This window comes from Bactrocera tryoni, chromosome 2 (genome assembly GCF_016617805.1).
Source record: "Bactrocera tryoni isolate S06 chromosome 2, CSIRO_BtryS06_freeze2, whole genome shotgun sequence".
Taxonomy (NCBI): Eukaryota; Metazoa; Arthropoda; class Insecta; order Diptera; family Tephritidae; genus Bactrocera; species Bactrocera tryoni.
In genome coordinates this window covers 84,778,361-84,803,146 of record NC_052500.1, presented here as the reverse complement: position 1 = coordinate 84,803,146, position 24,786 = coordinate 84,778,361, and the positions used below count along the sequence as shown (strand labels likewise).

At 36.1% G+C, this 24,786-nt stretch overlaps 1 protein-coding gene across 4 annotated transcripts in view; it reads left to right on the top strand.

Annotated features, from left to right (window-relative positions):
* Positions 1-24,786, top strand: part of LOC120769806 — a 271,930-nt gene that overhangs the window by 156,102 nt on the left and 91,042 nt on the right. For all 4 annotated transcript variants that reach the window (XM_040097005.1, XM_040097006.1, XM_040097007.1 and 1 more), the window contains one exon: positions 21,980-22,416. In XM_040097005.1, the coding sequence (XP_039952939.1) occupies positions 22,224-22,416 (193 nt within the window). In that variant the 5' untranslated portion in view covers positions 21,980-22,223. The remainder of the gene's footprint in view (positions 1-21,979; positions 22,417-24,786) is intronic.

The following is a 24,786-nucleotide window of genomic DNA, read 5'->3' as shown; positions in this document are numbered from 1 at the left end:
AGCTAATGTTCAGGCATCAATGAGTAAATTTCTTTGCATCAAATGAGTGTGTGTGTATGTGTGTATATGTATGGTATAACCTTCTGTTGAGTTACATGCACATATGACTACTGATAAATACGGTTTGATATACACATGTAGGTATGTATGTGGATATGATTGGGCTCCTGTAGTGCGTTCCAAGACAGATCGATTGTAAGTAAGCAATGTCAAGCAGTGTACTCCGTAGTAGAAAAGTGTAAAATACTTCCCTATTTATTTGCACTCCCACTTATAAATGCGCACGTCACACCTACAAGCACATTTGTTGCCAACACTTGGCCACACTTGGTCGCACACAATTGATATTTTTCCTTCCTACGCCAAATGATCGCTCCACGCCCTTAACAGCACTACTTATGCTACAATTTTACAATAACTGCAAAGAGCAGCGAGTGACGAGTTAGCATGTAGGTGTGTATGTAGGTTTGTATGTTTTTACATGTGTGTGTGCAGTTATCTGCATATTAGTGTAAAAGTGCTTTCGCTTTTGTTTTCTTGGAAAAGTTTTGTTGCTTTTACCCTTCTACTGACGGACCCACAGAGGGTTGTTCTTCAATGTTTCTTCGTTTTTTTCAACTAACTCGTTGTCATCACTTTTGCTATTGAGGAACTCAACTCTTCACTTTGTCCTTTCACTTCTTTATTTTTCTTCTTTAACACATTTTTGTTAGACATGTGTATAATTTAAGGATTTACTGCGACGATACAGCTTTTCAAGTGGCTGGGTCTTGCCAAGGTTAGCTCACACCTCAACTCTCTTGCTCGATTGACTGATTTGATAGTAATGTGGTTTTAGTAATGTATACATATGTATACATATATAATATAGATCCTGTTCAGCATCAATTAAAAGTTGGCCATGACAACTAATCATATCATATTGTGGCACTGAGCCAAAAGTTTGTTTCTCTCACGTGCTTTGAGGCTCACCTTATAAAAACACGAAGAGAGAGCGATAGGGTTTCTCCTGGTACTAGTTTAAGAACTTATTCATACTTAACTGTGATATTGGGGCGCAAAAGTCCATGGCTTAAAAATCTCCTCCTAAGAAATTTCCGATTTGCCGTCTAGACTTCAAAATATTGGGCAGCTAAGATAAAAAATTAAAAAAAGAAATCCTAAAATGGCTCTTTTATGATCTTTCTGATTTCTTTTTTAAAGATTTAAAATTTTCCAAAAAAAAATCCGAGTCGGACGCTATAGAAAGATTAATTAACTTTGTTTTTGTTTTTTTTTTTTAAATACTTGAAATTAAAATTTTTCACATTCTTTCAATTTTTATTAATTATCAAATTAATTGGTTAAGAAGAACTTAAGATAACATGTCAACAACCTCAAAGCAAGTAGTTTCCACCATAAGCCCGCTTAAGTTAAGTCAACATTTTTCATGTGCTTTTCATTAATAAATTTTTTATTACAAAAATTATATCTTTAAAACACAAGATTTTTATACATATTATAGATATATATAATATAAATTAATCTTAACAGCTAGCACCACTGAGAATTGAATTCCGATTCTCCGCCAACGCCGCATTTGTATTAGGTGGCTGCAGTACGAGGTGGAAAAGCACTTTCACTAATTTTTTCTCACAACCACATTTCCATAGAGCACTCGAAACTAGTTGGAGAAAACCTTGAATAACTTCTTTTGTGCGACGACTACACTTCGTGCTGCGTAACAACATTTGAAAGCCTTCGTATATTACCCAAGTGCATGTATGTCGATGTGTTGGCGCCATTTCACACGTCACTGCACTTTGTCACCAGCAACGGCACGGCGTTGTACGAGTATATGCGCTTCGGCTGACGACAAAAGCTGCTGAAAAATTTTGCACACACTTAAGCATGCAGCAATATTAACAACAAAAACATTAATCACATAGAATGCAACAGAGTACAGGCTGAATCGCCATGCCGGCTACTGGCGGATCCAACCATAGAAAAGCGCTTACCTAAGTTTCTGTTGTGTGTGTGCGAGCGTAGCAAGTTGCCAGCTACGCACACTAGTGCCGTGTGTGTTAAGGCTCAATTTTGCTATTGTGTCGGTGGCTTTAGATTTCACAGGCGACATCAAGTAATTGTAAGCTCTAACGTAACTGGAGCTGTCAGAAAGTATGCAATGCAACATTGAGAACCTGCAGTGAGATGAACTAGTTGCAAATTGCACTACAACCGGTTTGAGTTGCAAGCCCAACTCGTTAGCCTATTTCTTCCAAAAATACTATAGTTAATTTATAATATCAAGGCGACGTCTTACAACACATCAACTGTCAGATTTGAGTCAGCAATATGCTAGTCTCGATTCGGTCTACTTCGCATGTGTTCTTTTCCAGCCTAGAAATTGCAGTTCTATACAAGTGTTTTCGGACTAGTTTGTTTTCGGCCATTAATTTCTAGTCATTAGCTTCTATTTTACACCACATTATTTAATATTTTATCGCAGGTATATACATGTATTTGTATAGAACGGTATGCTGCATGGCTTTTTGCGTATATAAAAACCATCGCTATTCAATGTGGTTACTGAGTGATTTACTTGGAAAATTGCAAAATTATAATATTAAATTTTCACTCAACAGGAGAAAGCGTGAGTTTCGTCACTTAACTTTTTTCTTGCTTTGGTTAACTCAATAAATGTTGATGTAGTACGAGTAGGTGTAGGAAGTGGTTGACATATGGTTTTCAGGTTTCCATTATAATATAAAAATTATTCATATGAGAAGAATTTGCATAGTTCGATATGTGTAGAACTAAGAATCTTAACAATAATATAATTCTAATATTGATTAGTAGAAAAAGTCTTTTCGTATTTTGTCAATAGATGGCGTTGCAGTCGTTTATCTCCAGGGCTGCCAATCACATTTTGTCATACCATATAGTGCTATAAAGGTGGGATTTTAAATTACAGCTGTTCAAAAATTAGTGAAAATAATGAACAAATGTTTTAAATTTTTTTTATAAAAAAGGGAAGAGTGCCACGCAAGCCGCCAATGAAATTTGTAAAGTTTACGGTTACAATGGTTCGCTCTAGCAGAAAAATGTCAAAAAGTGGTCAATAAAAATGTTACTTTTTTTGTCCATAAAAAAAATAAAAAAATAAGTTGAAGTTTGATTAGGAATACGAAAAGACTCTTTCGACTACCCAATATATTAATGAGTCATCTAGTTACCACCATTTTCTCTAAATTTAATACTATGTACTATACACTATCGACAAATTTTTCAGCATATAACTATACAAAATTCCGTCAATCTGCCCTAATATTCTGCTTAATTGGTTTATTGATAGTACCTTTCTTCCGCGTAGTTTCAACTTCTAAGTGGATAAATATTTTCGACCGAGTTCACATCAGGCGACTGTGAGAGGCAATTTAATAAAGCTATCTCGTTTTCTTCTTTCCAGCTGCTACACATGCAATTTCGATGTTTTGGGCCGTTGTTCCCTTCAAGATTTTTCGTGAAAATTATTACTTTATTAAATCCTTGTTTTTTCAAAGCAAATCTAAACCTGGACTTTCCTTGGATGTTTCACTGATCGCTGGAGTAGCTTACCAATTTTAGTGTATCAAGCACGCTTAATTGTATTCATCAACCAATATATAGCTTCGAAAATGCTTCTTGTAACCCAATCGTCCTGTTCTGAGTAAGCTCTGCAAATGCCACGATTCGTCAAGTAGTCTCCATTTTTGTGCCCCAAAAAGTGTTGATTCCAATTGATTGGTTGAACAAACGCCTTCCACTTTTTAAGTGTTTGCCAGCGCAGCCAAATTAATTTAATACATAAACATTATAATTGATAAACCAGTTTTTGCCTTTGCCATGTCCGGCTACTTGTTTAGCGATCAGCTGTTATATTTACTCATGTTCTTCATTTTGTATCATATCAAGTTATTAAACTTGACAACAACCGATAGAGCTAATACAGTTGCTTTCCAGTGTCACGTCGAATTCGATTGAGAATTAATGTAGTAAAGATTTTTATTTTGAATGGTAAATCGATCTAAATTAGTGTTTAATTGATCAATTAACTCATGTGCGAAAAGGCTCTAAGTCATCTTGGGATCTTTTGAATGGGAACGAGGAAAGACTACTTCAAAATGCTTCATGTATATGGAACTCATTTCTAAAATATGTTTTTGCGACCAAAGCACATAATTGACTATTTCCGCAATTAATATTTGCAATTGGTTTTTATGTCTAAATTGGCCCAAAATCAAGCTTTGCCTCATTTTTAAAATATTTTAGTCGAAAAAGCCGACTGCTTTCTTCTCGAACGTACCGTAAAAGCACACTTTTGTATGTTCTTTTGCACTAAAGTTACTATTTTATATCTGAATTTGCATGCAAGTTAACTATGTCATGTTTTTAATTAACGAAACTCTTTTCCGGCAATTATGCCCACTGCTTTACCTCCTCCCCTAGGATGACACTCAACATATTGTTACAGCGATTTTTGATAAAGGCAGTTTTAACCTTGAGCTGTCGTGTTTCCATATATATTTTGACTTCCTTAAAATAGGTACTTTTAAGGTTTACTGGCATTTCTTACATTTCTTCTCATCACCTTTTGTCCGAGGTAAATGATTATATTTCACATTTTTTTATTGACTCTTTGTTGCCAACCTGCCCGAATCCCCTTTAATCAGACTGACCGGCCACTCACCAAACGAGCTGTTTTGTCCGAAAATAACTCGCAATATAAACACACAAAAATACCCAGAGATGTCAACAACAGTCTCGACACACAACAGCGTTGCAATAAAAGCGAAATTGAAGGAGCGTGCTTAAGAAAGGAATTCCTTAAGTATAGTGTGTACTGTGAGTGAACATACAAGCATATACCTTGGATTGGCTACTTATGCGGTCATAAAAGTGCACTTATCCCATGCGAAGTATGGGTTGTTGTAAACAATTTGAGGGAACTCAATGTGTGGTTGTATATATAAGAAAAGAAATGGACTTAAAGCGCTACGGCTTAAGACACTCCCATGACCCACTTTTATCCCAAAAATGTTTGGTAGGAGGGTCGAAACCATATGTTTCCATAACTCTGATACCTGTAATGTAGTCAATAAGAAGTTCAGTTTTCAGTACGTCCTTTCTCCATTTCCTGCTTGGTAGTCCTTAAACATCAGATCGATTTGTAAAAATCAATCTGAAGTTGCTGGCATACTTTGACTGAAGTAGCTTATTAGGAGCAAATCTACGATTAGTCGTCATGTACGGACACTTATACGGCAATATTTTGATTCTTCAATGCAAATATGTTTTTCCAAAATATATATTATGTATACAGACATACGTAAATATCTATGTACAAATGTCGAAAGCTATCTTATTGTGTTGGGAAAGTAGTGTTTTTTCGACAGTCGTGTTTGTATGTTTGTAGACATTTTCTTTCACAATATTTAATTTTATATTATATTATTATTTATATACCATGAACAGAGTATATTAAGATTCCCACCAAATTTGTAACACTCGTACGGCAATTTCGGACAAATTAAAGTACTTACCATTTATAAAGTATCCCGTGACGAGTTGAGTTAATTTTGCTATTTTCATCTGTCTGCCCGTCTGTCTGTCAATCTGTATATAACCGAATTAGTTTCTTAATTTGTGATATATTTATCAAAAATTTTGTGCACGTGCTTTTTTCCCCAAGAAGCTGTACCTGCCATTCAAACACCTATCAACTTCTTGTATGGAAAACTTTTTCACTTGCCAAGATATCTCCACGAAATTTGGCATATTATAAGAAGGGTATTGTAGTTTCAGTTCAGCCGAAGTTCACATATTTATTGTTTTTAATTTGGTTTAACATACATTTTAGGTGTTTTTTAATTATTTGAAAATGTTAAACTATACAAGTATTTGGCATAATTTCAATTTCATGCATTTTGAAAGTAATCTTTGGCATTTAATAAATAATCAAAAATATAGAAAGACTAATTACGGAACGTACAAGAAAATTTTATTTGCCTAATTTTATGCAAATGCATGTAATTTTTTGTCTGTGACTGCAAGTAAGTACATATGTAATGAAAACTGAATTCTGCCCATTTGGTATGAAAAAGAAATATTTTATATATTATGTATGAAATAAGTATATAATAATATGTACGTTTTTGACACGGAAAATAAAATTTTTGATCAGATCTAAAAATTGGTAGGTCCTTGTATGGAGGACGATATACGAAACATCTAGGAAGAATTTTGAAAATTCGGGATCGAGTAATTTTTCTTCAAGTTTTGTGAAAAACTCTTTGAAATATTAACTCATGGACTGAATGAACTAAGCGGCTACATTTTAGAAGGCCATAACTCAAAAACTATTTGAAATATCTAAACTATTTTTATATTATTAAAACTCAATAATCCCTCTTCCTTCATAATTGGTAGGTTATTAACTGCCAGCGATGCACATAAGTATCTATATATGTATACATATATATACATATATATATATATACCTAGAACCATAAACTTAGCGACAATATGATCAGCGTTATGTGCTGTGGCCACATGCATGCCGCAGAGCGCAGCTGCGTCTCACGGGAGCAACGGTACATCAAGTAACGTGATTACGAGTTTTATTGTGCTCTGCGTCGTTGGTTGTAAATACTTGATTATTCCTGTTAACAATATTTTATTCAACTGTAATTCTACTTTTGTTTCATTCGGTTATAAACAGCGATTTTCGTGTTTATTTGCAACTTTGCTGCAATCACTTATTCACTTGGCAGCACACATAGCGCACTTTCCAACGGATTTTGCATGTGCACTTGCCATACATGTCCGTATGTAAGCGGGCGTACATTTTAGTATGTTGTTTCAATTTTAATTATTTTAATGAAAGTTTTAATTGCGTAACGGCAACGCGTTTGTAATGAGTTTCTTGTTATTCCAACTCCTGGCTTCCCTCTCCGTTGCCACGCAATGTAGCCAAATGTGGATGTATTGAAGGGCGGGCGAGTCTGAGCGCGTCTGCACACACACAAGCTCGTTGTCGGCGATTGCTCTTGGCCATTAACAGGCGAATGTGTCGGTGCAGTGTGTAGTTAACGGTTGCGTGGTTCCGGCACTAGTTAAATTAGCGTTTCAATGCCCGGGTGTGTGGCACACGCGCAGCGCTTGATGCTGGCTTAGTAGCTAGCGCTCACTTTATAACAATTTAAGTGACAGCGCATAAATTAACAGCGGCTTTTACGCATTTACAGAAATTCATTCCTATTACACTCACTTGAAAGCCCAAACGGCCTAACCAAACTGGTCGTCAAATCGAAATTGTATCACAGTCGAAGTCGCTAAAAAGTGCGCGAACCGGCAACTCCATTCTAATAAAGAGCTTTGCCTATGCCCCGAGCTCACACTTCATCTTCTGCTGCTCGCTGCTCTTTGCTGTTTTGCGAAATTTAATTAATTTCCTTTGTTGTACAACCAGCTAAGTGTGTGAAACTGCTTGCGTCAAATGCAAGGTCTCCAGGTTGCATTTTAGAGTCACAACGGCGGCGTAGCTATCTCCGAATGCAATAAAACAAAAATTTTAATTAAACGAGACAAAAAACACAAATACAATACCGACAAAAGGTGCACATTTTTCGTACAATTAGTAGGTTGCTAAAACACAAATAAAATAGACCTTGAGCTGCATCGCAAAACTGTTGTCTAATCCGATGGTAGGACACGCGCCGGCATTTCCGCACGCAGCAAAGGAGGAAATCCACATCGTTTAAATAATTTAACTACAAATTTAAAAGTCATTAATTCATTAATGTTAATTAATGCAAACTGGCAGCACTGCTTAAACGCAATTGCTAATTAGTTACACGTAATGTTTCCTTTGCCAAATTGGCTTCGTAGCGCACGGCAAGTGGCCGCCGCTGCAGGAGTTGCAAATTGAAGGCACAAGGTCATCATGTTGGCGCAGCTTCAGGTTGACTAATTTGGTAAAATTGGCGAGAATTAGAAGACATGGGTAAAAACAATCCACAATGAAGGTGGAGGTGCATCATTTTCTCTTTAATTTATTTGAAGAGGTGACAATGCCAAACCAAAAAGTCAATAACAGGAGTTAGTGAAAAATTATGTGAAATGGGAGATCTAGTGTGACAGCTTAAAAAGGCGATTTGTGGGGATTCAAAAAATTTAATATATATTAATTGGTTCTTAAAGCTGTATTTATACATATTTTAAAAGTGCACAGTAAAGATTTCGAATAAAAAAAATTTTTTTCGAGTAACATGCGGTCTTCAATGGCTCTAAAAAAGCGTTTCACTGCTGCAGTAATCCGGTCAAATAAAAAACAATGTCAAAGTGGCAGAGTTTTTGCTTAAGGAGTAGTTTCTAAGTAGATTAGACGCCCGATTTTCGAGTGGTTTTGTCAATTGATAAAAAAGCATTTAATATTTACTTTATATTTCATTTGTGTGTTTGAATAGTGCACAAAGTTATGCGTTCTTGAAGAAGAGGCTGAAAAATCCATGTCTCAACGCCATGATTTCTATCTTTGTGCTCATCTGAAAAATAAAACACACCCTTTTAAGAAAGTATCGGGTATTCTTCATTTCCCCCTCCCATGTCCCGCTTATATGGAAGACAGGTAAATTTTTATTCCTGGCTTGGTTCAACTGTCCTTAATTATGATGCCAAAAATTAGCGCGATCTGTCAACCAGTGTGTTTACAGCACCTGTTTATGTCAGTCGACCTTAGTAGTGTTTGTCGAATTTTAAAATTTAAATCAACGTATTTGTATGTAGATTTGGCCAAACACTCAATAAATATCATTGATCGAGCACCGTATTCACCTGATATGGCCCCCTGAGACTTCTACCTTTCTCCACACTGAAATATCCACTTCGGAGAACACGCTTCGACTCAATTGAAGACATCAAAAGTTCAAATGTCGCTATCCCAAGAAGCTGCAAATATTTTTTCATAAAATGATGAAATGATGTGGTGACCACATCAAAAAAATTAGTTTCGAGAATACACCTTTTAAGCTTCGTCCACAGCTCAAGGCGATCCAGCTGTCACGACACTCAAACGTCTATAACTTCGAAAATAATTAGGCTGTTCACGATAAGGTGGTTATCGGGTTATGTGGTTATGTGATTAAGTAAACAACAACAAAATGCGGTATGACAAAATAACCAACTTTGACCAACCCAGGCCTTTGTTTACAGATTGTGTGGTTGTTTGCTTATTTCCAGTATTAGAAAGTCGTTGGAATTTTACTAAATAGCAGCACAAAAAATAAATAAAACTAAGCGAATGGCATTTCCATTTAGATTTTCTTATTGGAAAATCTGCTATTAACAACTGTTTTTTGTTTACAATCAGCAAATTAAAACCGAAATAAAAAGCATCAAAAGGAATCACAAAGCATCAAAAAATAGGAGATGAGCGAATTGGCATTTGCTGACGCCCAGCATTTGTAAAAATCTCCATCGTCAAAGCAACACAGAACATTTTCTCGCCAATGAATAGATTTCGGAACATGGAGTTCATCTCCCCGTCTACTACAGATGATTAAAGTTATATCCTCAGCAGTTCTTCTAATACTTCATCCATTGCATTGTGACACTGTTCAGGGCGCAAGATGTCTGCACATTTTTTGAACCCTTAAAATTCGGATTATTTAATAAACACACACCTTCAAAAAAGTCCATTTCCTGAATAGCAGAACTTATTTTAAATTCGATTATTTTGCTTTTTAAACTTTGTTTAGGCATTTTATAAGTATGAATTTCATTGAACTAAAATTGTAAACAGTGAACAGCTGTTTGTGTAAAAATAAGCAAATAACCATACATAGGATGTTCACGGAGCATATAGGCTATTTTTAATCTAATAATCACATAACCCGACAACCACCTTACCGTGAACAGCCAAAATTTAATTTTGCAAAATCTTTTCAGGGTGCTATTTTTGAACTCTAAGTTATGGAATCATGAACAAAAAATTTATTTTTTTTTGTTTCTAGAATAGAACACGCCTTTAAGTTGATTTTTAGCCAAAATTTTGGTCGTTTTAGTCTGCAAAAATTCTATTAACAACTGGTAAGTTATTGTACGGATATCCATTTAAAAAATCTGAAACCCAATTTAATAATAAGGCGTCTTCGTCTCCGAGTTATCACTCAAGCTAATACGAAAAATGCTATTTCGAGCAAAACGCGTTTGAAGAAAACCTGATTGAGCTGTTTGAACTGAGCGGCTACTTCTTAGAAGACTTTAACTCAAAAACTTTTTGAGATTTCAACTTAAAGTTTAAGATATAACATAGCGAGGAATATTTTTTTATATTACACATGGTGTGTCCTAAATGTGGATTGCCTTTAGTAGCGTATATTGAATTTTCGCTTTCTCTAAATTAATTCAGGCTAAAGTAATATTTATCCTGTTCAATACAAATTTTTAGCAATTCTTTAAGTTAATCAACAATTTTCTTACTGAGGAAGAGCTAAGTTCTGGTGTGACCGAAGATTTCATATTTTTGTAACTCGCCTAGATCAAAGCCTGGGAAGCACTTTCAGATGCAGAATGTTAGTTAACAAGTTTGGGGTCTAAGTAAGCCTTATTTTATCCATTTTAGACACAAAAATGCAACATGATTAGAATACAAACGCTCTCTCAATTTCATTGAGATAACCCACTTATATGCCGATATATAATATCTGATATAAAGTCAAATGGATGGTTGAAAATCTTAGGTATATGGAGGCTTAGCATATATCCCGATTCAACCCATTTTTGAAACATGGATGTATTTCTCCAAATTTTATTCAAATATCTCCCGGATTGACTAAAATTTTCGGCAAAAAGTCGACCATTCGCACTGGGGTTCACATATTCGGTATATGGAGACTTAAACAGTTATGGTATGATCTTGATGATTTTTAGACTCGAGATGGCATACCTCAAAGACACTATTTGTGGAAAGTTTGATCCAAATATATTCATTGGTGTTTGATTTGTGTACTGGAAAGTGAAGGAATTATTTGGAATTTAAAATTTTGTTATATAAAAGTGTAGTTGTTGTCCGATTGTAATATTTAGCAAAGTCGTTATATGAGATAATTATAAATTGTTTTCATTCATATTCACATTGTCGATAGGGATTTTATAATCTTTGTTCTTTTCGAAATCGGTTATTGTAGCTTCAGTGGCTTATGAGATATGGACATAAAACTTATTAAAGGGTGCTTAGTTATGGCATTTTATAGGTTTTTGATTGATGGCGTCTTGTGGGCGTGGCAGAGGTTTAATTCCCATGTTCCAAGTTTCGTTGAGATATGTTAATTTTTACTCAAATTTTATTTTCACCGACGGACAGACATACAGTCACGCGGACTTTAACTCGTCTCGCCATCCTGATCTTTTCATATACATATATCTATCTCGAATAATTTTAGGTGATTCAAACAACCGTTTAGTGAACAAAACTATTAATTACTGTACTCTGTATGCTGCAAGAATATAAAAAAGTGCATTGTATAGTTAAAGCAGTCCTAACACTACTAACTACTCTTTAATGAGTCAGTTTATTTCAAATAAAGTAGGTCTTTTAAAAACCAAACAGTACAGTACTTAACATTTGAAAAATTATATAACCAAAATCAAGCCATATCTTCGGCGGCCAACAAAGTCTAAAAAGTGTAGCGAACCCTCCGCACCAATAAACCGCAAATTGCAATAGTGAGTAGATGAAGTGCAACCGCAAGGAGACAAAAAAAATTGTGCACATATGTACATATGCAAAGCACACATACATACACACAAATGTCTGTGACCACATCTTCGCTATACTTGCCACATTATCGGCAGCTATTTATCTTTATACTGCTGCATGCTAGACGAGCTGCTTGTATGTGTGTATATGTATTTAATAAGTGCTGCACTTAGTGTAAAGGCAATAGCATGGAAGATTGGCAACAGCAACACATCTTGTGGCAAGCAGGAAGTCGCTCGGCTGAGCGAGAAAAGATCAGATGCAGTGAAAAAGCAGATTGCTGGCTGCCTGTGGTGGCATCCTTCGAAGTGTCTTCCACTGTGTGCATGCTGCAGCAAAGCGTCAATTTCGCTCTTTATTGTGTTATAGAGTGTATCTCTATATGTACGCATATATTTCTGCATACAAGTATAAATATTGTTGTTTACTGCCGCTCGGCGTCTGCACGAGGCACTGCCAACTATCTAGCTACAACTGCACTTTATTTGGTTTTTTTTTTTGTTATTGTTAGTGCTTTTTGCCTGGTCCTCGCATTCTGCCGCTGCAACTTCAATACTACGGTCACTCTTTGTGGTCAGCGTTGATATGTTGACATCGCCGCTTTTTTCTCTCACTCAACTGCAACACAGCCGATGAATAAAGTAGCAAATGATATGAGAATAGGCAATAAAACGGTAAATATGCGATAAACAAATGTTATCTCGTTTGAGATGCAGATAGTTCGAATTGATTTGAAGAAGCGGAAGTTCTGCGGATATACGGTGGTTTTTGGAGAGGACTGCTGAAAAAATCGATTTTGAATTTCATATATTCCAAAAACCTTTAATGAAAACTCTGGTTACTTCTGTTGTTATAAGCTCTTTAAGTGGGTAGTTAGGATGGTTAGCATTTAGCTTCATAGCAAAAATTATTTTTCAATAAAAGCGTCACACAAGTTTTTTTTAAAATAAAACATAAACGGAACGATGAAGTCCAGCCGCTGAACCCAATTTGCGACAGTATTCAAGCATAAATCGGCCGATACTGTTGCAATTTCACGTTCTATATTTGTACGAAGTTCATCAATCGTCGCAGGCTTATTAGCACAGACTATAGACAGGAATAGTCTAACGGCGTCAAATCGCGGCCAATTGACTGGTCCATTTCGTGAGATAACACGTTCACCAAACTTGGTTTTTAATAAATCGATTGTGACATCTGCTCAGTAGCTCGTGGCGCCATCATGTTGGAACCACATATTGTCTAAGTCCATATACGATTCGGGCCAAAAATATTCGGTTATCGTTGAGCGGTAGCGATTCCCATTCACAGTAACGTGCCAGTCTTGATCATCACGGAAGAAGTGCGTCCCAATGACTCCGCCGGCTCATTAACCGCACCAAACCGTAAGTTTTTCGGAATGGTGACTCATGGAGTGCGTGTGGATGGCTGCCTGACCAATAACGCATATTTTGCTTATTGACGAAACCATTCAGCCAGAAATAAGCCTCAGGGTTGAAGATGATTTTTCGATGAAAATCGGGATATTTTCCAAGTTGTTGCTCAGCACATTTCACAAAGATACTGCGACTCTGGTGGTCAAGCGGCTTCAGTTCCGGCATGAGTTTGATCTTGTAAGAATGTAGGCAAAGATCTTTTCGCAAAATTCGACACAACGATGTCAGAGATGCCCAACGCTTTACCGACGCTTATAACAAGTGTATAATTAATTCATTCATTCAGTCTGTCTCTTTTAGCTTAGGAGCTAAAGAGTTTTAATAAAATATGTAGAAATATAGTTTCTTTTGTCAGTCCAGTCAGTTAAATTTGATCAGATGGTATATGCCGCTAACAAATTTTATTATTAATCATTTCTTTAATGCTAATGACAACGCCAATAATACTTATACCCAAAAAGAAACATCAGAGATCCTGTAAAGTATATTTATGTATAAATGATCAGTGTGACGAACTGAGTCTATTTAGTCATCTTCGTCCGTCTGTCTATCTCTCCATCCGTCCGTCCGTCCGTCCGCCTGTCCATCTGTCCGTCCGTATGTCCATCTGTCCGTCCGTCTGTTCATCCGTCCGTCCTGTATATATGCAAATAGTCCCTCAGTTTTTGAGATATCAATCTGTAATTTTCTCACAAAGAAGCTGCTCATTTGTCGGAACTGCAGACATTGGAGCACCATACAATACAGCTGCCATATAAACTGAATAATCGGAATCAAGTGCTTGTATGGAGAACGTGTTCAGTTGACTAGATGACTTCATTCAAAGTTATCCAAAGAAATGTTTCAATTGGTATTTCTATAAAATATAGATGCCATACAAACTGACCAACTAAATTTCTTGTAAGGAGTATTTTTTATTTGCGGTGGGTATTATAGTTTCGGCGCAACCGAAGCTCACCCTTTTTTGTTTTCAAATAGTTTATAAGAACCTCGTTCACTTTCGTCTAATACCGTACTACCATCCTTTAATTAGCTCACATCAGCTTATAAATCGTCTGCTGGAAATGCTAATGCACAGAATGGCCAGTAAATCACAACCATATCTAACTTTTATTACCCTCCGCGATATTTCAAACACACAATTCTCACACCAATTTGTTTTGCTCGAATATCCAAAGCTCATAACCAAAACTATATATTCTATGACTATCTTCGCACAGTTTAAGCAACTGTTTCAGTATTTTCTCTTGTTTAAGACGCTGCCTTGTAGTTGCCGAGTATAAATTAACGCTTACAAAGATACCATGCTATGTACCATGAATGTACATATGTATGTATGCAAGTGTAAATAAATCTTTATGCCGCTGGCGAGAATTGTAAATAAGGAAAAATGCTGGTGTAAAGAGAAATCTTAACAGAAAGAAATAGTAGCAAGACTACGAGCAACTTAAATCCTCATTTTAATTATATTTCCACTGTAGCCATTTAAATCACACTTACACATTTACACTTCGCTAGGCGCGCAACCACACACACACACCCAATAACTACATGTACTAAGCAATAGTTTGGCTGTCTTTGTGCTGGGCCATTTTAGCGGCGCACAGCCCAGTGGCCCTCAAGCGCCTTCAGCGACAAAATACACAAACTGCCAGCAGCAGACAACGCATTACGCTCATCCAAAGCTGTGCATGTGTATACAGCGCCTGTAAGTATGTTTGAGTTTGTCACACACACGGGCGCGCACTTACATGGCGGGTGTTTGTAGGTTCGGGCGCTTATTTTCGTCCATATTTACACTCACTTTGTTGACGGTTTTAAACACATTTAGCCCGTTCGTTCGCCACGCTGGCGCAGCAAGCAAAAGTAAGCAAGAAAATAAGTAGCAAAATGAAAGCATAAAACCCCATTGTGGCGACACGAATGTGCATTACCCAAAAATGTTCAGCAGCAAATAACGGTTGGCGCTTCGATAGCTTCCCATGCCGCGCCGCCACGCCGCCATAGGTGGCTTGTAGTTGCCAAATTTGGCATTAAGATGACTGCCAAAACAAGCAAACAATAAAAAATTTGTGTTGAAACTAAAACCAAAAAGCAGAAAAGTGTTGCAAAAAGCACGACAAAAGAAGAAATTGCATTGCGAGCAAGACTACTTTTGCCATTGGCAGCGGCATCCTGCAAGTGTAGTACAATGCACACAATAACTCGAGCTTACATAGAGCTGGAGTGTTTGTGCCATGTGCATGTGTGTGTGTGTGCTAGTAAATGAGTATATAAATGCGCACTCATTAAGCGCAGCGTGAACTTACAAACAAACAATTGACAATGAGTAGACAAATGAGCGCTCGGAAACTACAAACCCACTAAAATTAGTGATAAAAAATGAATAAGAAAGACGAAAAATTGTATGCGACGGGAATGGCGAATATCGTGGAGCGTGGCAAATGGAAGTACAAATGTCTCAGAAAACTTATCCGTTCCGGCCTTGCTGCCATACCCACCGAGCGGACCTGCTTTCGTACATACATAGGTACACACGCACGTTTGTGAGTTTTAAATACTCCGGGGCTAAAGTGGAGTCGTGGTGTAATGCTCTGCGGCCCCACCACTGCCTTTTTAGCCTAATGAGCGTTAAACTGTAGCTATGGAACACAACAACAACACTAGATAAATGTTGCAATATGGCTGGGAACAGGCGGATAAGCAAACACAGCAATTACAAAGTTGGCACATTCCTGCCATTCGCTGCCAAAAAGGAACAAATTTTTAATATAAAAAAAATTCAATTTATTAAAGTGAGAGATGCCAAAGAAAGTCTGCAGGCTTTTTGAAGTAGCTCCCAACTGGAGCAGACACCAACCACCAGACTGTTCGGTATCTCAAAAGGCGTTTTATGCCTAAATTACTCACTGGATTGGATCCAGCTTTAAACAAAAAATCGTCGTGAGTGTTTCTTCAGTTCCAATCAATTGAGTAAAGCTCTTATATAACCGGGTTTCACTTTTATTTTGTTGCTCAAAGCATTTTTATTGCAAAGATATTTGTCATGTCAGCGGCGCTCAACAATACGTTTGCGTTTAAGCGTGAAGTTTAAAATTGATTTCTTTAACCAAGAGCTGGCGTTTTTTGACGTGGGCGTATGAGCAATATTGGTATGTGCACATTCTCATACATATCTATACATGTATACATATGTATGTATGTGTGTACTGTAGTATTCGCTTACTTAGGGGCGCTGCTGTTGTAAGGAGAAAAAACTCAGACAATAAAAGCAACTGTCAAAATATAATCAGAAGCAATATCCGGCGTGCCTTCTCATAGGGATGAGTGAAATGAAAAATGATAAATATTCCAGCCTCGGGCATTTTTTGCTATTTTTCGGATAGAACGATAAACAAAATTAAAATTTCGCTGCCACCGCAATGTTTAAAGGTGCGACAGAGACTTTGTGGAGCTCGGATCCCGATGCTCCGATGCTGATAATCGTGACACGTCGCAGAGGTTAATACTAAATTTCGGAATGTATATTCTTAGAAAATGAGAATTCTAAAAAAATTCTATTTTAAAATTATTTAAATTTCCGAAGTGGCTCATACCATATATTGTTGGAAAGGTGTGATTTTAAGCTTCATTAAATTAAATTCGGGGATGTTGAAAAACAAGTACAGGTGGTTAAAAATGAGTGAAAATAATGAAGAAATTCGCTATATTTTGAAATTTTTGTGTAAAATAGGGAAGAATGCCACGCAAGCCACCAATGAAATTTGTGAAGTTTACGGAGACGATGCTGTATGGTTCGTGTAGCACAACAATAATAGTTCGCTCGCTTCCGATCTGGAAATTTCGAAATTTCGATTTAATCAATAATTGCCTTTCCACTTGATTTTTGTAGCATTACAAATTGATTAAAAGGGATATTGCGGTTTTGTAATACTCAGAAGAGAGAATGGACTTCATAAACATAAAATTTATAATTCAGTAACTATCAGGCTTACAAAAAAAAATCACCGTTTTCCCATAGATAGCGCTGGCATTGACAATCGGTGAATAAATAAGTTCAGAAACATTAAATAGCCAGCTGGCATTAGTCAAAAACTCTACCAAAACTCTTTTGGTTATGATTATGTGCTTTGTTTTGTTTGTGCATAAAAATGGCGAAATTCGAGCCGAGCAAGAATCATTTGCGGAGAGTGTTGCTTTTTATCAATGAAACAACGTGTCAGGAATGGTTTCATAAGTTCAAAAATGACAAATATGACGTGGAAGACAAAGAACGTCTGATGCTGTGAATGTATTTGGTGGGACCAGCCCGGCGTATTTTACTATGAATTCTTGCAATCAAGAGAAACCATTAATGGAGTTCTCTACCGAACCCACCGAATAAGTTTTGAGTCGAGCGTTGAAGGAAAAACGCCCGCTCGGAAAGAAACGGCAAGATAGTTCTTCCACATGATACCGCCCACAGACATGCTTCCAAGGTCAAAATGGAACATCCTACCCTACCTATCGCCGTATTCTTCTGACATCGCCTCTTCTAATATCTAGTTATTCCGATTGATGACGCATGACCTGGCCGAAGGGTTGCTTTCGTTCTTACAAAGTAGCCAAATAGATGGGAAAAAGTTACGGCTAGCGATGGAAAATATTTTGGTGAATGAGTCAAATCAAGTAAAAATATCGGCTTTCGATTTATACGTCTGCTAGTTATGCAAGGATTGTACAAAAATGCCGTTCAAAACTATTGAAAAGGCAGTCTTCGATTCTAATCTGATATTAATTTTGAATTATTTGTCTTGAGTTTGGTTTCGAGCGCGCTTGGTTCCTCCTTACTTGTTTTCCATTGTTTTACACACGAACGCATTTCAATTTGCTACTTCCAAACAACGCCGCTTAATGTTGTGTCACATCACCGAATCAAAAGGACATGTCTCTGACGCCTTAGACCACTTCTAAACTGCGACATTGTCATCTTCCGTAGAATTCCTGCGAACACAAACGCCTGCATAACTACAGAAACTTCTTCGCTACAAGCTTAGAAAATATATATACAAAAATGGTGTGTTTATATGTACGTACATATCTATGCTTATAGACACATAACCCTCGCCACGCTGGAAATCCACGACGCTCTCTACAGGCAGCTATTCTTTGCAAGGAAGCGTGAAATTGGGTAGGTGCTAGCCATGGCGCTGAAGACACATCGGCACATACGCTACAATATTTATAAACGGTTTTATTTTAACTCCTAGGCGTTTGTATATAGACGCGGCAGCAGAGAACGCAAGTGCGTAAGAATTCCACTCTGCTCCTTGCTATGGCGAACAGCAAACATTTTCCGTCAACTTCTGCACACACATGCATACATAGGTATGCGCACACACATGTCGAACAACGATTGAGCACACATGCTTAGACACTTCATACACATACACGCATACATATATGTGGAATTGTTTTCACTAAGCGGCACACACTCACAGCTTTGTTTACTCGGCATTTTGCGGATGAAAGGATGTGCGTAAACGGCAAAAATATCACTAAATCACAATTTTACTCATTTCAATAATTCGCTTTGGTTTTTTCCTTATAACAACGCACACAAGTGATGCACACACTCACCCGCACATTTACATATAGGATTACAAGCGCGCACACGCTGTACAAAGTTTGCCTGTGTTGCCACACATCTTTTTCACTTATCAAGCCGGTTGATATTTTGAAAAGGGTTCGCCTTACTTCGTCTGCGATGACTTCAAGAAAAATTACTCCCTTCATAGGGCAAAAAAAAAGAAAACAAAACGCCAAGGTGTGGGAAGGTGCTCGAGCGTAAGTGCTTATACATATGCAGTTAGCTACTAAGGCATAAACAATTCTAAATATTTCATATGTGCTTACATATTCGATAATTTCAAACTACTTTATATGCGAGCCATAAATTTCACAGAGCATAGAGCTAACAGAACAGGGTGGTTCAAAAGTAAAGTTGTAGCAAAATCAAAAGAAGCGACTCGCCACTTGTTCTTGACAAATCACAGCTGTACAAAAGCAAAACAGTTTCTGTAGTTCTGGGCATATTAGAAAGTTTTGATGGTTTCGAATCCACAGATTCCATCCTACCAATCACATTGTGTCGTACATATAGTGCTGGAAAGGTGAGATTTTAAGCTTCACTTAACAAAAAAAAAAATGATTCTCATTCTTCGGTTTAGGAAATTTTTCTTTTCTTTTCTAGCTACCCAAAACTAGCAAGAAGCGGCCTCTAATAGCACAGTCACAAAAGAACTGCAAACCCGAAATATCGGCTTATTAGCAACCGAATTTATTTATCCTACCATAAGTGGGCAAAATTTTAACGTCAGCCCTCCGTCTCCTCAGCAAAAATATACTAAAAATCATGCGGAAGGTTTTAAGGTTTTACTATAAATCACACGATATCTACACTTATGGTCCACAAAATGCCCTGTTTTAATCAATGAAAATTTTGCTTTCTTTTCAAAAGTAATTCGTTTGTTCTCAAAAACAATGGTGTCGCCAAATTCCCAGTAATCGGTACAGTCTACCAGTGGATGTTTATGGGAGGGTGAAACATCTACGTCAAAGTTGTTTTCTCACAATGGACTCGGTGATTTAATACGTCAGCAATTAAGGAACAATAAAGCAAGTTTGGAATGATAAAGAAATTATGGAGGAGGAAGAATATTGTTTTACCTTTACGGTATGATACACTGGGAGAGGTATTGACAGGCCTCACTGTGTCTATTAAAATTCGCATCAAGCGCAGGCATCAAAAAGGATGACTACTCCTCTTAGGCCTAGCAACTGAACTCCATCTGGTATCGCAAAGGAGCAAAGATTAACCTAACCATATAGGCTGGCAACTTTCAGATTATAGCATCAAATATGAGACCTCTAAGGACATTCTCAATTCAATTGCCACTGATCATTCAAAAATCACTTTATTTGACAGACATTGAAAATTACTGTAATTTTTGTTTTGAAATTAGATTTTAAAGCTTACTTTTATAGTTGGGGTTTAATACGTGAGAGATAAAAGAAATACGCACAGAAATTATATAAAAGCAAACATTTACAAAAAATCCTTAGTTTTGTTGTAGGAGAAACTGAAATTTAGTATCCACAAGTCAGACCCGGTATTATAAGTGATAAGTTCATGAAAGGCACTTTATTGAAATAAAATAAATATTTTGACATTTGTCTCTCTGTTTTCTGGAATGACAAAAACCAAAAAATATATCGGCTATTTTGTTTCACATTTTTTGATTTTCATATGTTTGTAAAATGTTTAAGTTTTGTTTTGAAAATAAGTAATTAAAAATGAAAGCAAATCTCACCAAAGCATTAATAGAATTGTAAGCACAGTCATATACAAAATAATTCAATATCTTTGTTTTCTTATTAAGAAAAATCTATCATACAATTTTTTTAAAAATTTTTAATAAGCATTGATTAACTGATAATTGAGAGAATTTAGAGAAATTTGAAAAATCTCATATAGCAATACTTGATAATTATCTTTTGGTTAACCCTGTATAGCATGTTGTTTGTTTTTGTTGTATTGCATATTTGTAGGCGCTAAAGCAGATATAGCCATTGGGTTAACCAATAACAGTTCATGCGTTAAAAGAATACGCGTTTATAAAATTAAGGTGCTGTTAGAGGAAAGAAAGCGTAAGACTTTTACTGGTGCCTTAAGTGCCTATTAGGACTAGTCTATGCATTTATTATGTGCAAAACATTGTCGAAGTATAATCTGTAATATCTTTACAACTCTACTCATTTTAGAAGACATCCGATTGCGCTTCAAATACTTGAAATATCATACAAGCAAGTGTGAACCAATTGGAGACAATTATTTACCTAATTTATTTGCTGAACAGTAGTTAAAAATTAGTTGGCCTTAAACTGTAAATAAACTAATATTTTTTTCAACAATAATGAAAAACTACCATATTTTTTGGCAGTATGTAACGGACTTCATATCCTCAAGCATAAGCTCTTAACAAATACGCTCCTAAATAATATTTTTCAGCTCGCTTTGTCTTCGCTTTAGTGTTCCTGCAGGCTATTTTTCTACAGGCTAATAAATATATGTATTTAGATTATTATATTGAATACATATGTATATGCATATCCATACAAATTTATGTACGCATATATATTTTACACTCTGACCTGGAAGGATGCTTCTGCTCTATGCTTGTTTACAAACCCTTTTTATACACTCTCGGTGCCTATGCTTTGGCAATGATTGAATGAAGAGTGTTGAATGGGGTTAATGTGTGAGTGCTTCATACGTTTGCACGATTTTTACGCTCGAATTTCTTTTATATAAGCACATTTTTTATTTTGCAATTTTTTATTTACTTTGCTATAATATTTCATGTTCTATTTTCCTTCCACATGGCCAACTCAATCAATTTAAAATGTGGGACTTTTTAAGTGTGCTATAATAATCATGCGATGATTTCAATCGTTGTGGTTGAAAAGGAAAAATGTTTAAAGCTGCTGATTGATACAGGAATAAAACTTATAGAAAATTATAAGGATTTGGATATTTTCGTTATATAGTATTAATAGATAATAAGCCTTCGACGTTTTGTCTATACAAGTAAACACACAATAATCTGCGCTTATATGCTTACTAATATTTTATAAAAATTATTCAGATTATATAATGTTCAAAAAAAATGTATAAAATCAAAAGTGTGATCTATAATTTTTACATTCTCTTGTCATTTTACAGAGCACTCATGTAACATATGCAGAATTTAGACAGTAAAACCGCAAGTGAAGAATCAAATCAAATAACTCCGCCCATTTTCAACAGCTGTTAGCATCGATAATGCCGAAGGCCGCCAATTGAGCAAATATGTGTGAATAATGCTTGCCAACAAATTGTCTATAAAATCCTATATATAAACGAGCAGAACACATAAGTATAGGTACGAGCACATTCTAGGCCACTGAAGGGTAGTTAAAATATCAAAATGCCAGCGAGGCTACTAACGACAGAAGCTCATAAAGCACAGCACCGCTTTGCAACGCACAAACCTCTAAATTGGCATAAGGACAGAGCAAGTGGCATGCTGACATATTGTGTGAGCAAAGCATCTGCTATTTATGCGGGTGAAACATGGCTGAGATGGTGTTTGGTACTCACCTGTCTACTGATAGTCCCAGGTGAGTGTTGATTGAAAGTATAGCGAGTAGATACATATGTATATGCTTTACTTATTTTTTTGTGCAATACCTCATAGTGGAGGCTTTTATGGATATATGTTAATGTTATTTTACGATTTTTACTGCAGGCATGAAATCGTCATTTTCAGATTAAATATCTAATCGTGTTCGATCCATACTGAGACAAAAAAAAATATTTATAGTTTCCCTGATATGTGTCGGTCTTATATAGAGTACTTCCGTCTCTCTATCTGACTTATAAAATGAGTTGAACATTAAATATGATGTGACATGTTACCAAAAACGTACATTCAAATGTCGGGCCCTTTAAAATGAATTATTGAAAAATTAAGCATTGTATATTACCCGGACGGTATGAAAATTTCTCTGCCAATATTAACCATTTTAGTTGCATAATTTTTATGAGGCTTATCGCAATAAAAAACAATACAAATTCTGCCAAATTTTCGAATTTGGTCAGTAAAACTGCTGCCTATATTTGTTGCAATGAATAACACATATAAACTGTGTGTAAAAATAACAGTTTGTGTATGTCTATTTGGAATATGCCCCAAGGGATCTGACATTTGATAGGTATGCTCATACGTTTTTTTATATATACTAAACCACGCGTAAAATATTTTGTGTGCTTGGTGATTTTCAAACGCAAATTTGTTCGGTTATGCTCTATTGAGAATCCAAATAATAATACCTTTGTTTTTCAGATCGCTTTTCCGCGATTAATTTTTAGTTGCTGTGCAAATGCAATTTAATCCTTAAATTATTATAAAAATAAGAAAAAACGTTAACTTTAGTTGCACTGAATATAGAATACCCAGCGCAAATAGTATTATAGTTTTCCATGCAAGAACTTAATTTTGGTCATATACTTACTGACCTATTTTATGGGATCTACTAACTAATCAACAGCTTTTTGGAAAGAAGAAGTCTGAAAATTTCGAAGCGATAACTGAAAAACTGAGGGACAAGTTCACGTATATACAGACAAACGGGTAGACAGATATTTTATATAGTACTTTATATAATCCTTTTGGGTGTTGCAAGCATGGTGGCAAACTTAATATGCCCTGTTCATGGTATAGTTATATATAATATACTATTGGATCCGGCCCCGCGTTGCTGTGGTATACATTTTACACTATTATTCATATAATTATTCAATACAGTAAAAATTTCACTTACGAATAAAGGCGAAAACGTTTTTGTCGGCATACGAACCCAAGGGATTGTATTGGAGATTTAAATTTGAATATGTTCATACAAATAAATATCAATGGAAAAAATAACGAATTCAAGGCTGTTTTCTCAGTTAGGTTAACAGCATCTGTCGGTTCTAGTTAAAAAAAGGTTCTCTACCGAAAGAAGAAACTTTCTTTAAGTTTACCAGAACTTAACTGACAAATGGCTGCTAAACAAACATTGAGAAAATGGCCCTTAAGATATGGCATTTTACTGAAAACTATAATTACAGTTGAACTTTCCTAACTCGAATCACCATAATCCACAAAAATACTTCGAGTAATGGCAGGAAATTCGTATGCAATTTGATTCTATTGCTAATTCAAGACTTTGAGTTATGGAAGTTCAACTATATTAAATTTTTTGGGGATTGTGAATACATGCGTTTGTTTAGAAATATAAACAGTGAAATTTCCCATAAACAGGCACTGACGAATTAGCCTTTCTGTCCAGTTATTAGAGTTGTCCGCTTAAAAGATTGTACTTAATAAAAATCCTACGTCGTGATAGCCATCAGAGCCTTCTTCGATTCAGCTTTTATATCCTCAATTGAGTCAAAACGGTGTCCTCGGAGTGGTCATGTGAATTTGCTGAATAGCTAGAAGTTACACGAAGATAAATCAAGCGAATGCTTTGGTTGCGGCACGCTATTAATTGAAAATGTATGAGATGGCGCGTTATGGCACCTTTGTTCAATAAATTCAGACGTAGTAAAAATCGAAGAATTCACTTTTAGAGCCTTACAAACCGACGCGTATCTCAAATACTAATGAATATTTTGATGTGAAATTTAGCATAGATGTCTCCAACAGGACTATCAACTAACAGACAAAAGAATTTACCGATTCGAAACACGCGAAGTATTAATAAAAAATTCACAGTAGTAAACAGGACTTAAAAAAGAACACAAGATTGATGAGACGGCGCTTTATAGTGCAACAAACGACAACTTTCATCTTTGCGATATTCGGGCCGAACACGTCGAATACGGCGCACCAAATGCGATAAATCGATGTTTCGGAGATGTTCAATTCCATTTCCATGAATTTCAATGATGATTTTTGATGAATTTTACGCACAGTTTCGATGGAATTTTCGGTGATCACGGAT